This window comes from Anser brachyrhynchus (genome assembly GCF_964034855.1).
Source record: "Anser brachyrhynchus genome assembly, chromosome: 2".
NCBI lineage: Eukaryota > Metazoa > Chordata > Aves > Anseriformes > Anatidae > Anser > Anser brachyrhynchus.
Window position 1 is genome coordinate 72584852 of NC_137695.1, and position 14027 is coordinate 72598878.

Here is a 14027-nt window from a genome sequence, read left to right on the forward strand (position 1 = left end):
TAAACTGCTCGGTATGTGGAAAATTGGCTCAAGGGGCAGTGATCAGTGATACAACGTCCAACTGGATGGTGGCGTCTCTCAGAAGTATAGACACAACGCTGTTCAGTGTTTTTATCAATGATGTGGATGACTGAACGGAGTGCACTCTCAGCAAGTTCACAGACAGGAAGGAGCCACTGTGGGGCAGGTGCATTTAATATTCTGGAGGTCAAGGCCCACAGAGGGACCTCAACAGGCTGGAGAAATTAATGGGCTGGAAGGGGATGTCATGAAGACCATCAAAAGCAAATGTGAAATGCTGCATCTTTGATACAATAACCCATGCAGCAGAACTAGCTGGAAATGAGACAGAAAGTAGCTACTTTGAAGACATTCCAATTTATGATTCCATTATCATAAGATACTATTTACAGCTTGAAATATTAACAAAATATTTTAAATTATTAACTTGGCATTTATAATGTTGGTAAGTATTTCCACCCTACTTGCCTTTTTCATTGAATTTCTTCCTAGAAAAGAGAAATAAATCCACACATAAGACTGCACCAAACTACTGTTGTTCTTAATATTTATTCGGGCAAAGTACTAACTGAAACCTTGGTCTGTAAAAAGTACGAATTTCAGGATCTAGTCAAGATCAAGACAAGTGCTTGAGGATCTCTTCCTTGTCTTAGTTTTTGTGTTTCATTCAGGCTCATGGCTGGATGTCTTCATCAGCATTCTAGTATCCAGAGCCTAACAATACTTTCTTTAATTGGCTGTTTATCAATTCAAAGTATTCACTTCTTCTTCCTCAGCTTTTATTCATATAGTTTACCCTGAAAAGCATTATTGATACTAACTTGCTTGCTTAAGAGGTCTGATGGAAGAGAGAGCTAAGTCTGGCATATATCCAGATGTGTCTGTTTTACTCACCACTAGTTATGTATTTAGATGCTTAGTTCACTACTTGATTATTTTTAAGATGAAGACAGCTCTCATAGAAGATGTATCCAAAACAAAATAAGCACTGGAATTAATTCTAAATTCACTGTAGGGAAGAACAAAGAAACAAAACCAAAACCAAACCCCACTTATGTCCTCAAATTCTCTAATAGTTTTCAGATAACTTACAAGAGTGCAATTCATTGATGAAATAGATGAAGCCACTACATACCATCAGATGTGTCTGTCTGTGGAGAATACCCCTCGGATAAGTTAAAGGTCCCATTATCGGTCCAAGATACTTCTGATACATCTGTGTCAGACACTGAAAGCTCTTTGGCAACAACCGCAGGACTAACCTACATACAAAGAAGTCCCATACATTGCATTCTTACACTCAAAAAATTCACACAACAGGAAGCCAATGCTTAGATACTGAAAAAGAGGTCTCTTGCATATCACAGCACAATACATTGTCTCCTATTTAAGCTTTAATCGTAGAAACGTGAAAATAACAGTATAGAATACTTAGAAGTGAAGCATCCCTCTTCTTAATTGAAGACGGTTTTAAGCTAAAGAAGCCAGAAAATTCCAATTATTCATTGTATGGGATTCAAGTAATGTCCTAGTGTAACAAATGCAGAATAGGCTTGCAAATACAAACTACGCATAAATATAAAGAAATTGTAAAAAGTTGCATTGAAACAAAAAAATTATCCATAAGGCAATTAAAAATAGCTAAATCAAAAAATCATTATCCTTTATGAATTTATCCAATAACTGTTCAATTACATCTGCAACAAGTTTTTATCTCCCATGAGATATCTTTTTTTTTTTTTGCATTATACAATAACACCTTCAAAGCAATCACTGTCAAAGTCAGGTTCTACACACGACTGATCTAATACTGCTTAAGAACTTCTACAAATCCAAATCATTATTTTTTTTATTCAACTGATGTTCTAATTATAAAGGAAAAATCCTTTGCCATATAGTTATTTAGAATATTAAGAGAGAAAGGAGGCATTAGATTATTCTCATACATACCTGGAAAGATATTTGTAGATATAATACTGATTTACACTATCATTGAATGTGATCTGACAAGTCATTAAACAAGTATCAGACGAATAATATAGGTTTTCTATGAAGATTTCCCTTTTATAATTTAATTTGATAAAAAGTACCAGCAATTTTACTTTTGAAAACTAAACAAAAAAAACCTGCCCTTTCTATGAAATTCTGGTTTAATCATTCTACAGCCAATATAAACTAAACACATTTTTAGTTTAGTAGGCCAAAGAAACCATTATCTTGAAGGCCAGAAGTCACGAACGCAGCAAATTAATTAGTATAGGTCTAAAGATGGAGACTATGAATCACTTTTAAGACATACTGCTTAGTTCAGGAACAGAGCCTCCTAGGGAGGTTAAAGTCTTCCACAGAAAACTCTCCATTATCTATATAGATTTTAAAAAGAAGATAGGGCTGACTGAAAAAAGTCACCTTAGGACAGAGGGCTGATATGTCTAATTCACTGTCATCTTCTGTGGGTTTTGTTTTTGCTGTTTCTGAAAGAAAAAAAAATATTTTTTATCCTACTCGTGACAATGGACTTCCAAGTTCTGTGTGTGCTATCACACAGCTTGAGTACAGCAAACTGTCACCTGTTGACATTGTCTATCATTTAGGTAATTATGCTACCAAGGTGAGAAGAAAAGGCTGATCAAAAGGCTAGATATTTATCAAAATATATTGCGCAGCAGCCAAGGCAAGAGAGATAATGTTGCTCTGAAATGCATTCCAACACATCTATTTACCTGTTTTGTACTTCCTTCTGAAGCCTCTGTTGCTCACACTAATATAATGTGCCCTGGCAATATATATTTATCTTTTAAACTACGCTGCCAGTACAAGGCATAATTGCAACACACTGTTAAAACAGGCAGTATAGTTATTCCAACACATTACTTTTATATGAGAACATACAATTTTCTGGATAATTGTGTGTAGTCTTCATTCACAAAACTTTCCTTTGCACCCAGCTACCCTGCTTTCATAACATTCATATGCAAATATGCATACAAAGCATCCTCTGAAGTGGCAGGATGTTGCTCCTAACAATGAACAGACAAGTAATTTTCACCTCATCTCCTCTCTCTCTCAGAACAGTCTCATGAATATTTTAAACTAAGATAAGCCAGTAGCACTGGAAAGCACAGTGACGTTCTTGATTGCCAGTTTTTGCAAGTTGCTGCTTCCTCTCTTGTGCCAGTACGAGGGTGTATGAACTCAAGAGCTGAACTCAAGTGGTGAAGCAAGGTAAGGAGCTTGCCTGGGTTAAATTAAATTGGAGGGTGAGAGGCAGGAAAGCACAACTCTTACCTGGACCATTTTCCCAGAACTGGCTTATGAAATTTCTGAAACAATAGTCTGACCTCTCTCTCTCTGCCAGATTCACTTAAAACTAGAATAAGGTGGAATGGTGCATGAAAAGAAGGAATAATGCATTGATTTATTTTTATTTCTAACAACTACTGTTCTATATGTAAGAGATACAAAAAGGCAGATGGTTACACTCACTGTATGTAGGAACAGCACACTGTATTATGAACTGCTACGAGGAATGCACATTTTAAGATAGGAAATTACTGACGTGAATCCAACTAAAAAAGGTTAGGCTACCTGCAAATAATCTGATCACAACTACAATTCGGTTTTGATAACCAAAACTAGCACACACAAAAAGGAAACCACAGACAACCTCATTCATGTTTTTCTGGAAACAGCTTTATTACTTAAAATCTAAAGGTATCTGACGTTATATGGAATTCATGAGATAGGTGAGATTTTGTTTTAAATCCTTGTCTAACTAAAAACTTTGATTAATTTGTAGTTACTATCCTACTACAATTCTTAAATGTTTACTGAGTATTTGGGGAAGAAAACACCTCTTTTTTTCCTTGTTGCTCTTGGGAACAAAACAAGGCAGATTTAGATGCTAGAACAGAATTCAGACTCTTACTGAAAATTCTGTGATGCACTAGTTTTGTATCCTCGAGTGGTTCTCTGTCCTGGATGAGTTTGCCTTATCTAAAGAGAAATAAGCATTTCATACTTTACCTTAAGTAGTATTTTCTGAAAAGCTACAAGCAGTACAGTTAATCATGTATGAAGAGAACCATCAATCTTGCCTTGTTTCCTTCCATGAAATCTTATGAAATCTTTTTTTTTTTTTTTAAAAAAAACTATACCCAGATGTTTGACATACTCTATGACTCATAAAGCTAACAATGGTAGCCAGGTTCAAAGTCCAAAACACCTTTACATTTGGCTTCACAGGACAAGCCAAACTGTGTGCAAGGTGAATAAAAAGGTCTCTGCATACAGAAATACATTACTTGGTACTACACTTGGTTACTCACCAGATCTCTCTTTTTTCTTCTGGTTAATGTATTCCACTATTCCAAAATCTAGTTTCATCAGAACAGACTTGATTTTGTTGCACAATTTCTGTCCAAATTCATTGCACTTGAGGAAGGGACATAAAAAGGCACACAATACTGTGACAAAAATAAAGACAGAAAACGTATTGAAATACCGCTTTATAAGAAGTTAAAAAATAAATATTAATGCATTATATAAGATAATTATTAATTTTACATAACAGAATTAATTTTGCCTAGAAGACATTGTGAAATCCCCATATCTGACAAACTGTTAATGTCAAAGCCATTTTCTAGGAGCTATTTCTACTCATCACAAAACAATACCATTGTACTGATACCAAATTACACTTTTTCTTAATTCCAGTAAGGAACAATTTATGATCACTGTAATATTTATCATTATCTTGACTTAGTCTGATTTTGACATCCCTACCTGAGATACACAGCTATACAACATTATGCCAAAATCAACAAACTGAAAATACTCGTAAGCTGACTTCCAAAGAACAAATAACATTGTCAGAACCTACATATATGTGTGTGTATATATATGTGTGTATACACATATATATATATAAAAATAATACTCCCTATACATACTAATGACCACATAATGAACAAACTGTGTATATAAATCGTGAAAGAAAGAGAGACTCTACTTACGCAGGACATAGGAGAGGACAACTCCAGGAATGTAACTTCCCAAGACAGTGAAAAATGTACATACACTGCAGACGAGTAGGCAAAACTGACAAAGACATTAAAATTGGCCATTAACGCTTCAATTTTTAGAAATATTTAGATCATTTTGCAAAAGAAAAATTCTCCAGAATGTTTTATTCTAAATGTAATGAATGCAGTGGAAAATAATATGTATATGTATATTTAATTAGAAAATCCTTTAACACTTGTGCAAATAAACATCAAATGTGCATTTGGGCTAATCAGGACGTACTTTCTTTTCTATTACAAAAATATGCTATTTTTATTCTCTTGTTACTGCAAAGGTTTAACAACTTCACAGTTACCACTAAAATTAATAGAAATTACTTTGCCTTCATTACACAAAAATGGCTTAGCACTTAATATGCAGGAAACAAACAAATCACTGAATGCAATTATACAATGCACACTTGCTGCATGCTTTCAAAAACCAAGAAACCCTTCCTATGAGTAGTACAGTTCTCTCCTCTGTTATTTTCTCTCTCAAATGATAGTAAGCATTTTCTTGATGGTTGTTGGACACTCCAGCATCCCCATTAGGACAAGACCGAGCTGAATTTTGAACATAAAACCTGAGATTCAACCTCTGCTGTGACTGAGACATACAGTGCATCTTTCTGAAATGCACAATGCTGAGTACAGACCCGATCTGCTCAAAGTTTACAATAATTTTGCACACAGCACCTGTACCTAATTTACTCAAAACTGCAAAGTAGTGATGCGCCTCAGAGAATGAGATCAGGAAAAAGAAAGGAAAACATGTTGTCAAAATCAACTTTTCTAAATCAGGATTAGATATATCTTAAAGATACACTTACTTCGTCATGTTACTACAGGACAAAATTACAGTACAGTGTATACTGATATCACATTTCCTTACCTCAATACACACCAACTTATTTAAAACATAATTTTATTTTCTAAGCCACATCGTTACTTTTTGTGGAATTCATACATCTTTGAAATGTATTTGATCTTGTTGCTTGATCTGTACTTTCACTCTAAACTCCTGATATTTGTATGCACTACTAAATAATTTCATTTTGCTAATTCTGAAGGGTTGGAATTCATGAAGGATTTTGTAGCAAAGTTAATTGTGATCAAAAGAGGGAAAAAATAATATTCTCATTTTACATTTTTATATTTGGCAATACAAATGTAAAAATTAAATCTACATTTTCCAGTACTATTGCCATTATATACTGCTATATTATTTACATTTTTCTTTCAAAAAGAAAGCTGTTTCATGTTGGGCTACAACTACATAATCATCTTCTTCCTATTAGGAAAGAATAAACCTTATTCTTGCTTGTCTCTTCATGAACTGGATTCTCCAGCTCGGTCTTTCCAGACTAAACCAAACTAAAACAAAACAAAACACAAAACAAAAAACAAAACAAAGTAGAGCTATACAGAAGAAAAAAATATCAGAATAAAATATGAAGAATTCTATCATATAATGCATATAATACAGCTATTTCTGAAAACTACAATTATTTGGAAAAAACCACAGCCATGTTGAAGAGCTTTTTGTTTGTTTTTGCTTTTACAAGTTATTATTAAATCGTGATGTTTTAAATTGCCTTTCCATGGAATGACTGGTGAGGTTCCAGCAGCTAAAAGAGGAGGAACTGTATTGCAATAAACTTTACTGTGGGCACATTTTCTTGCTGTTTACCTACCAGTGATCTGCACAGGTAGTACTTAACAGAAATTCATGACTAAATGTATGTGTTTTGTTTTTCATTGTTTTTTTTTTTTTTTCCTCACCTTTGTATCAAATGATATCAAATTATTACTCTTACTTGGCAGTGCTTACCTTACCAGGGTTTTGTTCCTTGAAGTGGGACATTTCTTGAAGAAATACAAATAAATTCATCAGTGTTTCTGAAATGCACTGATTTATTCTGAGTCTGTAGTCCTGCCTGGAACTGATGACTTCCCAGCTAAGTAAAACAAACACAAACACCCAACAACTTTGGTTGTAGCTCATATGAAAGTTAGAGCTGTTTGAAAACATTTGAAGCCTTATCAACTTCTAAGCCAACCACGTTATATACATATTTTATACGTATTTTCCTTTACATGTTGTAAAAGGTATAAGCATTCACAAGCATTCTGGATTTTCTGTTGAAAGTCAGTTAACAGGTTGCTTTTGTCCACCCTTTCTATTCTCAGTGCACCACACTGAGAGTTGCAATGCACACCTCCCTAGCAAGAGCAACAGGGTTACTTACACAGCACAAGGAGATAAACGTTGAAGGAAAATGGGCTGGAATTTGAAGGGTGATTTACTGGAAAGTTACACATACGATTGCACAGGCTACAAGAGATATATTGATTTTTTCTAAAAAGATAAGCTTCTGATTTGCTTTTCTTAGCAGGGCTGTGGTTATTTGCTACTACTTTTCACATAGTTTTGTCAGCATGCAGGACATACTAAAATGGCACTCACTGAAAGAACAGTTATTAAAAGGGTAAAGAGGCCTGAATTAGCAGAAGCTTTGATCAATGAATCATAATAGCACATAAAATAATGTAGCCCACGCATGGGCTACATTACACTGGGTTCATTACATTGTAACGTCAAATGTAAAGAAAGGTTTTGGATTACATTATTACTTCAGATTTCCTGTCACAGATTAATAATGAAACTATACAAATGGCAGCTAACTATATGCAGAAATGTGTATTTCACTTTTTTCCCAACAGAAAAACAAATTACCATTTATACATTTACAGTCGATAACCCCAAAGTTATATCACTTCTTTCTGCAAAATGACAAAAGAAAAAAAAATTGTAATTCCTCTGAATTTCAAATCCAATGTCTCAGCAAAAGGTCAGTTCTCCTTGAAACCCGTAACTAACATTTCAGCCAAAACACGGAAAACATATCTGACATCCAGTTCAGCAATGTTCTTGATGAGTCTAAAGCAACTTTTTCTTAAAATTATGGTTTTCTAAATACACAGGATAAGGAGACTGTGGGCTCCTGCTGAATTGTACACTTGGTCCAACTGTTGCCCAACCTTACACTTGTGAATTTTTAGAAATTTAGATATAAACCAGGAATAAGCCTTCCTCCAACATACACATGACATTCATTTTTATTTTACATGGGCATTTTACATACTTTCTGTTGCACTATGGACATCTTGATTACCTGGAAGTGGCTTTATGAACATAATGGAGGCTAACCACCTTCTTTTCTCCTATTTTCAAATACATGGCCTAAGCAGCTCCGCTTTTCAGGAAGAATTTCAGTCAAAAGTGTCTATTTACACATGGAGAAATCTTTCTCTGCCTCTATTTAACTTCATCAACAACTTGCATGCAAGTTGTGTACAGCAACTTCGCCACAAGGTGGTGATACAGCAACAGCAGCGTCAGAGTGAGGTTTGGAAGCCATTTTATACAGAACTTAAACAGCATTAAAGGAGGGGGGTGTCATATTCAAACTGTTGTAATGCATAGTAAAGCACAGAACACAGCTTTTAGAAAAACCAGTATTTCAAACATGGTGTAAAACTGATCGAAGTTTGAAACCCAAATTGTTGCCGTATTCCTGGTGTTACTCTAGTATTTATTATAATATAGTATTTGCTATAGTAGTGAAGTAGTGGGATTACCTCTTATGTTACTGAATATTCACCGAGATTTTTTTTTTTTTATCAAGAAAAAACAAACAATTTTAAGTAGTGTATCTGAAAGCCATAGGACAGTAGTCTCATGCCTTGGGCAAAGCAAATACTGCAATACTGAGAAAACGCAACACATTTGCCAGCCATGCATGGCACTGCACGCAGGTGCTTTCCTCTGACAGAGAATGTAGATAAAAATATTAAATAGCTCAGGAAGAACACCCCAAGAACCCAGCAGGAGGGACTAGGAATGTTACACAACTTTTTATCCTCTACACATCCACAATATGAATTTCAATTTCCATCCTCTCTGATATTTAGAGGCTTGAGAAAAGTACCATATTAGGGCTTCGTCTTGTGAGAATGTCATTTTATGGATGGGCTATTCTCCTGAAAGAAACATTGCTTCCAGCTTTTGTAAACCACTCTGCAGCATTGGTAAGTACTTTAAGAGTTGCCTGCTTATTCTAGTATTGAAAAGTACTATCGTTACAATATTATGAATTACAAAATCATTTCACAGACTTTACTCCTATCCTTTATTTAAAACTGCTGGCAGTTAAAGTGGAACTCAATGGAAGAGAGAAAATGGGTAGGTCTGGTCCTGCTCTCAAAACAGAGTTTTGAAATACACAGGGCAGTTACAGATAGTTAGCTTATTACTGTTAAAAACTAATCAGGGAAACAAAAAAAGGTGAAGGCATAAGCCACAATGATAATAATGCAGACTATTTTCATGTAGATCAATGAGGAGGAGATACTACAAGGCACAGAGAGACTATTAAATACTGTCAGGTCAAACAAGCAAATTATGCAGAAAAACAAGCGTGGGGAAAGTTCTTTGGAGTTGCTTCTCTTGGTTGTTAATACTGCTTTCTTGTACCAAATCGAAAAGATGATGAAACTATGAGCTGCAGTGCTCAGATACAGTGTATTGCTAGATGCTTTGGTTCTGTGGTCTGTATGTGGTGCATTAACAAAGAAGAAACCAAGCTGGAGGACTGGATTGTACAGGTGAAGTTGGCTTCAAAGCATTACAAACCCACTATTAAGCTTGCTTCGCAAAAGAATACTTGGCAGTTTCTTGTAGCATTAAGCCACAAGAAACCATGATGCATTGTTGTCAGTTCTGCTACAGCCACACTTCTTTTATTTTATGAGGAACACCAGCGAGTTTTAGGTCTTGTTCTGATCTTAGGCAACTAGAAACGTAAGAAAGCTGGCTTGCAGATCCTCAGTGCAACAGCCAGATGCACATGCAGCTTCTTGATGCTTGCATCTCCCACCAGCTGTCAGCCCTGGTAACATCTGTCCCTCTTGTCCCTTTTCCCCAGAGCTCGAGTGGCAGTGTGATGCAGAGGGCTGGAACAAGGGGGCAGCAGCAGAGATCTTGGTGATGGGGGAGTGAGGGAAAGAAGGGGGTACAGTGTACATTTCTATGTATGCAAAGGTAGAGAGGTTATTGCATGCTCTTTTGGAAACAGAGATTAAACTTGCATTAGATCAAATGGGCACTTAACAATGCCCACTCCAGAAAATTATGTTCTCAGTCATCAAATTTAAAAACAAAAACTAAAATGATCCATACAGTGTTGCAGATGTATAACGTGAAGTGCAAGACTGTGACATCAGTCAATCAAGAACATAAAGTACTTCAGCGCGATGTTACTTACAGTACCTTAATAAATTACTTAAATGTGAAACCTATCCTTCCTGCCAAAACAGATTTTCAAACTCCTCCAGGGTGTCCCTTTGAGGATATAAGTAGCCAACTCTGAACAGCTTCAAAGTTTTCTGCGTACCCTTTAGAGAGAGTAACATTTTATACTCTCATCACTTATATTGAGTTTTAAATGAAGTACTACACTTCCATGCTTAAGCTACTGCCAATAAAATTAAGATATTCAGAGAGAAAATTGATTACTCACATCCTTCTGACTAACTACTACATCATTTCTAAAAGTGAGCAAATATGTAAACTGTTACCTAGTAGCTGTAAAAAAACACACCCTCCCTCCCCAGATGCTTCAACTCATCACAGTCACAAACACTGGCCAGAAGAGTCACTGGCATTACATTCTCTAAAAATGACTGATGGTGTCATGCTCTCATTTTGTATCTAGACATCTGTTCAAGCAAAGCCCCATCACATTTCTCTCAGAAAGGTCAGTAGCTCTCATGTTACTGGTTTAAAGATCTCTTCGTGATGTGCTGGATTTTTTTAATTATGTGTACACGGTTATATGTATTTTCATGTATATACACTACTCAGAACTGCAGCAGGTCTACTGCAAGTAGACATGATGTGGCAACTGAAGGATTGCACCTACATAAACAGAGGAGGCAATAATTACAGAGCTTCTAAACCTGCTTGATTTCCCAGCTGTAAACACACACGCTGCAAACCTGTGCAGAGTCTGTAATTTTAAGTGGAACTTAGAATCTATTTGTCAAGGTGGAAGAGCTCAAAGTTAAATTACCAAAGATATGTAAATCAAAATATAGGCAACGTGGCTATTTTGTATTTGGCATTTTTAAAAAATAATACGTAGAGCTTATAGAAATCCAATTCCAATGAGTGTTTATTATCATTTCAGAGGATAAACATTTGATAAAATGACACAGCTGTAAGGGACATGATATCTAAGGACAAACCTCACAGGCAATCAGGAGTTAAGTATAAAGCTTGAACAAATGAAATTGAGTATGTAAACTATTATCAAAACTGAAACATGAAGTTTTACTTTTTCAGAGCTTCCACAGTTCTCTCCTGAGAGGAAAGGAAGCACCATAGTGCAAAAAGAAATGACTATAATGATGCAGTTACCCCTCTTTGAAGCAAACATTTTATACCTGGCATGTACCTATGCCAAAAATTATGTTTTAAAGATTGTCTTTGAAATTATTAAGGTACAGAGATAATGGATACAAAGCGGTATTTAGATTTTTAAAAAGTTTGTGAATAATACCTAAATGTGCCCCTCCCACCCCAGTAATTTAATTTTCAGGTGACCACATACTCAAAATGAAAAGAACCATCCCTCTCTCTCCAAAATCTATAATAGTGTAAAAAGCACAAATTTACCATTAAGTGTAATTAAGAACCAATGACAAAATCTCTAAATCTACCACTGAACTGTGTGGTAGAAAATAATGCAATATTGATTAGCCTTACTGTAATACAATATACCAAATTTGTGAATGCTGTATGTACTATGTGGAAAGACAAAGTAGCAAAAAACACTGAGCTCACAGCATAGCATCTTAATAACCTATGTCAAATTTAAAAGGCAAATATGCAGAATTCTGTTTTATCCTGTGCCACTTTTGGATCCTATACAATACTTAAGTGTACGAAAGTAATTATTTTTGTGTCATGTGGCTATGACAAAATCAACAAAACTTGCAGTTTAAATGAATCACTGGGGCACCATGTAGAATTCCACTTTCTTCAAAGAATTCTGTGAAAGGATTACACATGTAATTGAAAGAATGGGGAACACAATAAGCGCCTAGGAATATAGTTCTCAGACTTCAGTGAGAAACTTCATCTAAAAACTTTATGTTACAAAGTCCATTAAGCTTTTCTTACAGAAATCTCTCCATCCTGTAGATAATCCATACACACTTTATTTCCCACTGCTAATCTCTAAGCGCTGCACAAGGCTCAGTGTAATATTGGGGCAAGCATATCCTTTAACCAAGCACACTGAACATCTTTTCAATGCTAAAGCTTCAGCACACTTGGTATCTCTAACATACACAAAGTTAAGACAGATTTTCCTTTTACACTGAAGCTGGAGAATGTGTTTATCAGCCTTACAGAGTAACTGACATGTCCCAGTCCAAAAATCTCTGTTGATCATCATCAATCTCGTAGTTCAAATACATTATTTCTAAGACTTAAATTAATTATATAAATAATATGTAACGTGGCTGCTCAAACATTAAACTGTTTTCCCTCTGATTTCATCTGTCTTCCTCGGACACTTCAAAGTTGTGCTTTTTACTAACAGCAAGTCAGTTCAAATTGCTGTTAATTTTTTTTTTTTTGAAGGGAAAATATGCAACAAGAAGCTGGAAAATGGTCTTCTCACACTGCTTTCAGTAACACGTGCCCCTTTTTATTTCTTGACCATTAATATTTTTGGTAATATTACTGTACAATAAATATGTTTAAATGATCAGCATTTAACAAGGCTGGATGTGTTTTTTTTTCTCAGTGGACTGCACAGCAGACTGCTCAACACATGACTATCAACACAACAAAATATAAGCAACCTTTCATCCCTGACTGTATATACTTCCTGCACAGTGTATATTACACTAAAGTCATCATGGTATTTTATTCTCTTCAACTGATATGTGAACAACTCGTCACTGCTGTGCTGCTAAACTGTATCAATCCCATAAACAAAGATGTTTATTTATGTTTTTTATCCCCCCCCCCCCAATATTGCTGGTCCAAAAAAACTTGTCTTAAAGAAACTTCAGTGAAGTCCCCAGAGTAAACACTTGAGTTGAGAAACACAAGTGTTCTGCAAAGGGATAGGGGAACTCATCTTGTCCTATAGGCTGCCTGAGGTGAAAAAATACAAATGACTACTAGGATTTTATTTTGGGGAGGATACATTTCTCTCTTATACTCAAGTATAACATCAGACGCCTTAGAAGGTCTTGCCAAGGAGCTATATTGTTTTTCTTAAACGATTAGATGCAACTGTTTAACTCCTGTTTTTCCCCAAGGTAACTGTAGTACACAAGTTCTTCAATGCAGCAGATTCTACTTTGTGTCGCTTTTAGCTGACTGCCCTGCTAAATAAACAAAAATGCGCTCCTAGTAAAATTTGGGGTGTTCCACTGTCTGCTTCTCTACACAGACTCTTCTAAGCTAACTGACAGGTCATCTCTCATGGGAAACACTTCCTTTGGTCCACACTACTCTCATCCAGCTCTCCTGAGAAGAATGCCACCTACTCCAGTTTGAGGTCATCCAAAATGTGAAATGTGATCTGACAGTCAAGTGCTTAGTCCAAAGTCGTGATTTACTAAGTCAGCATAGATTCCTTAAATGCATCTTTGCATGAAAATGAGTCTTTCAGTGTCACATCAATGCTATTGTAGACTTGTTTTCTATTTAGAAAAGTGTATAATGTTATTACTATTCTATATGGGCTGTTTTATTTTTACTAAAACAGCAGAAGGCCTGGGATCTTCCAGGTCAGCATTTGTGACAGAAACTGGTCATGCAGAAGAGGCATTTCTATCCCACTACTTTTGTTTAGAACA

The 14027-nt window shown here is 35.6% G+C and overlaps 1 protein-coding gene across 4 annotated transcripts in view; it reads right to left on the minus strand.

Annotated features, from left to right (window-relative positions):
• RETREG1 (reticulophagy regulator 1) overlaps positions 1-14027 on the minus strand; it is a 65326-nt gene that overhangs the window by 5564 nt on the left and 45735 nt on the right. For all 4 annotated transcript variants that reach the window (XM_080580217.1, XM_080580216.1, XM_080580219.1 and 1 more), the window contains 5 exons: positions 6916-7042; positions 5037-5121; positions 4350-4487; positions 2431-2495; positions 1157-1283 (listed from right to left, as the gene is read on the minus strand). In XM_080580217.1, coding sequence (XP_080436343.1) covers positions 1157-1283; positions 2431-2495; positions 4350-4487; positions 5037-5121; positions 6916-7042 — 542 coding nt within the window. The remainder of the gene's footprint in view (positions 1-1156; positions 1284-2430; positions 2496-4349; positions 4488-5036; positions 5122-6915; positions 7043-14027) is intronic.